General features: G+C 33.4%; 1 protein-coding gene across 1 annotated transcript; it reads left to right on the forward strand.

The window, feature by feature from the left end:
• Nucleotides 1–1,057: 1,057 nt before the first annotated feature.
• LOC108340244 (uncharacterized) lies at nucleotides 1,058–1,711 on the forward strand. The gene has a single exon (XM_017577485.2). It carries the CDS (start codon nucleotides 1,058–1,060, stop codon nucleotides 1,709–1,711), a length of 654 nt encoding a protein of 217 aa, XP_017432974.1.
• Nucleotides 1,712–3,745: the final 2,034 nt, after the last annotated feature.

Here is a 3,745-nt window from a genome sequence, read left to right on the forward strand (position 1 = left end):
TTTTATATGAGAGAAGTGATGTAAATATTTTGTATCTTAAAGTACATCATATCTTTACAAACTTTTAGGATAAGAAATTAAATATAAAATGACTAACAAAATTTATAGTTTCCATATCACTATGACTTATAAAATATTTGATATCCTGTTAAAACATTAACAAACTGCATTGAGTGATAGTCATAAATTATTTTTTATAAGTATCTTAATATTTGAGAACATATTCATATGAGAAATATTGTACATTAAATTATAGATCGGACAAGAACAATTAAATTATAAAAAAAGAAACAATAAAATTTGATTAAGAAAAATTCACTTGAAAATTACGTACTTAAAACTTCATGAACTGATTAGGATCTTAAACGTTACTTAAAAAAGTTGATTCACTTTAAGTGTATAATGTTAGAAATTTCTTATGACATCCATCCAATACATGTGAGGTTAAATTTATAGGAAGAAAATATAGATAAAAGTTCAAAAATATAAGAAAAATTCGAGAATGATATTCATTAAAAAAAAACATGAAACAATTAATGATTGATTTCCTTAATAGAAAGAATGATAAAGATGTTCTAGTGCACTTTTTAATATGATAGAAAGGCTTGAGTTAATAAAAAAGATGAAGAACGTAAACGAAATTATAGCTTTAAATGTAAGCAAAGAGTATAATATCGACAGTCAAAATCAAAGACACAGTATAATCCTAAGATTGGAATAGCATATTCGAAAGTATAAATTAAATTATATTTTTCAATTGATGAGAAAGATGTGCAAAAGTAATTTTCTCCACGCGCAGGTTGAAACTCTTTTTCTTATCTCGGAGTAAAACACGCAAGAAAAAAGAATTCACTATTACATTTTATATTCAAATATTTATTAAAGCAAAAAACTTAAATATCTCTCTGTTCTAAAATATTAAATATTTTCACTCTATGTTGTTTATATAAATATTAGAAAAGAATATACAAATATTTTTAATTTATTAACAACCGGATTATTCTTCTTAATACACACAACTCCGTTGTTACAAGGCGAGACGCAAATCTTGTTAGCCATGGCGACAGCAGCCATGTTGCAGTTGGGCATTTTAATCATAACGCTTTCTTTGTTCTTCATCATGCACACTATTCGTAGCCAAACAACCCAAACCAGAACTCGAACCCGCAGCAAGAACCGCCCACCTGAACCGAACCGCCACTTAACCCAAGCATCGCGCCACCTGGCTCGGGCCAGATCCACCTCGCACCGAGCCCAACACGCCAAGAGCGCTCTCATGGAAATCGATAAAGCCCTCTCCATCTGGCCCAGAGACCCGTGGGCCCACATCCTCCGAGGACAAGCCCTCGAACTCATGGGCCACCGCGCCGCCGCCATCAAGTCTCTCGATGCCGCCCTATCCTCGCCGGCAGCCAAGTCCCTCTCCGCCGAGGAGCGAGCTAACGCGCTGATGAGGAGGGCGGAGATGAAAGTGGGCGTGAACCGGCGGCGGCGGGTTGAGTCGGCGATTGAGGATTTGGTGGAGGCCGTGGAAGTGGATGGAAGGAAAGGGAGTGAGTGGGAGGTGATGTGCTTGCTCGGAAAGTGTTACGAATGGAAGGGAATGAAAGAAGAGGCTAAGGATGCGTTCCAGAAGGTTCTTCAGGTTCATCCTCATTCGGAGGAGGCTCGTGATGGTTTACGTCGATTAGGACTTTTTACGGATAAATGACTCTTTTTGCTTTTTTCTGTATCTGATTTTTTCCAATAGGAGTGAATGATCATTTATGCTTCTGTTTCTAAATTATGGTTATATTCATTAAATATTTTTTATAATTAAAAGTCATCAAATATACTAAGTAAAATGACTTTGAATATATGTTATATTTTAAAATTATAATAAATATTCTACATATAATTTATCTTAATTATCAGTGTTTTGGACAGGGAGTCAAAGTATTTTGTTTTCGTTGTCTTGTTCGTAGTCTAAATGTTATTCTGGAATTACATCTACTTATATCTAAAGTAAAAAACTATATTAAGAGTTCTAACTAAGAGAAACGAAACTAAGAAATGAAGTAAGACTAAAAAGTATGAGATAGAACCTAAAAATGTCTAACAACATGATCTAAACTATATTCAACCTATACAAAGTAAGATTAACCTATATATAACTAAGAGAACATAAACTAAATTAGACTCAAAATTAAGAAAAAAAAGCATAAGAGAATCCTAAACAATGACAATGAATAGAAAAAGACTTGGGAAATTCTTGCTAAAAACCAAAACAGAATTCAGAAATGAAAGACTTAGAACCTAAGGTGAAAAGGTAAAACAGGGAAGCAAAGTCAGATAATTGAAAGAAACCTACAATTAATCCTATTTACAAAAACAATTAAAAGAATTTAACCTAAACTGAACTTATAAGGAAAAAAATTCTAAAGCAAATGTATATTTATAAAAGCTAGAACAGAGCATGGAAATGAAAGTTACCTAAAATAATTACTACTTAAAGAAGCTAAATCAGAATTTAATACGTGAAACAGAAGGCAAGAATAGCAAAAGAAAAAGAAAATCCTAATATGAATTCTAATTTCAAAAACTAAAAGCAAAAATAGAGTCTAATCCTACAACCTAAAACAAATTATAAAAGCAACAAACTAGAATGAAGTATTTTACAGATTTCAACAAGAATGGCTTATTTATATTACCTATAAGCAAAGTAATTATAAACTCAGTCAGAACTAAATCTAAAAAAAAATTAACTCAAAAAAAAAAATCAATCCTATTTTTACTATAAAAAACACATATTAAGGTATATTAAAGTAAAAACAAAATTTAAACATAAATTTTCTCACCCCCACATACACATTGTCCTCCAGTGAGTAAGAAAAGTTTCCTAATCAACACAAAGCATACGTAGAGGACAAATAACAACAAATGTGTAGATAACAGAAACTGAAAAACACAAGATAGCAAGAATTCAACAAGAAAAAAAAAGAATCAAAACTAAAAAGAAAAAAGAATTTGTTCATATTGGCCACAAATCAAAATTGATCTTCTTTATTTTTATAAAAAAACAACATATATTCTACTCTACTATTTATGATACTTACTAAGACTACACTAACAATAAAAAAGAACTTGTTTCGGTAGGAATTTGTGAGACCGAGACACTAACCTTCGACTGGTGCGCTCCGCTTGTCTGCTTCCAGTTTGAACCGATCGGTCACCTTCAAAATTGGTCGCTCGGTCCCCCTCTTTGTAAAAGAGGGGAGTACCTGCAAAAGGCACTCCGACCCTCAAGTTAGGAGCGATTTTATGAACTGTTTGTTACAGTTAAATATTGAAGTCCTAATAGGACGTAAAGAGGGCATATGGTAGTATTAGTTGAATCTGTCTTTACCTCAAACCTAAACCCTTATTTATAGAGTTTAAAGGAATCTGACACATTAATTTACCTCTTAATGTTCATTAATGCAAACCTTAATTGTTTAACGATAGTTGTTATAACATTCATCGTACGATACATCTGCTTAATAATTGTCGAGACCGAACGGCTGAACAACTGGTCGAGACCGAACGGCTGAGCAGCTGGTCGAGACCGAATGGATGAGAAGCTGGCCGAGACCGAACGGTAGAGACCGAACGGTAACCTGCGGGCCCATAGTAACATAAGCCCCCCAAGTCCGAGTTAATCGTTCGGCTTTAGCAGAACGGTTTAACTATAGGACTTATGAGTTTGAGGGAGGCTGTTCTCGTGGTA

The sequence above is a fragment of the Vigna angularis genome, chromosome 1 (assembly GCF_016808095.1).
Source record: "Vigna angularis cultivar LongXiaoDou No.4 chromosome 1, ASM1680809v1, whole genome shotgun sequence".
Classification (NCBI taxonomy): Eukaryota; Viridiplantae; Streptophyta; class Magnoliopsida; order Fabales; family Fabaceae; genus Vigna; species Vigna angularis.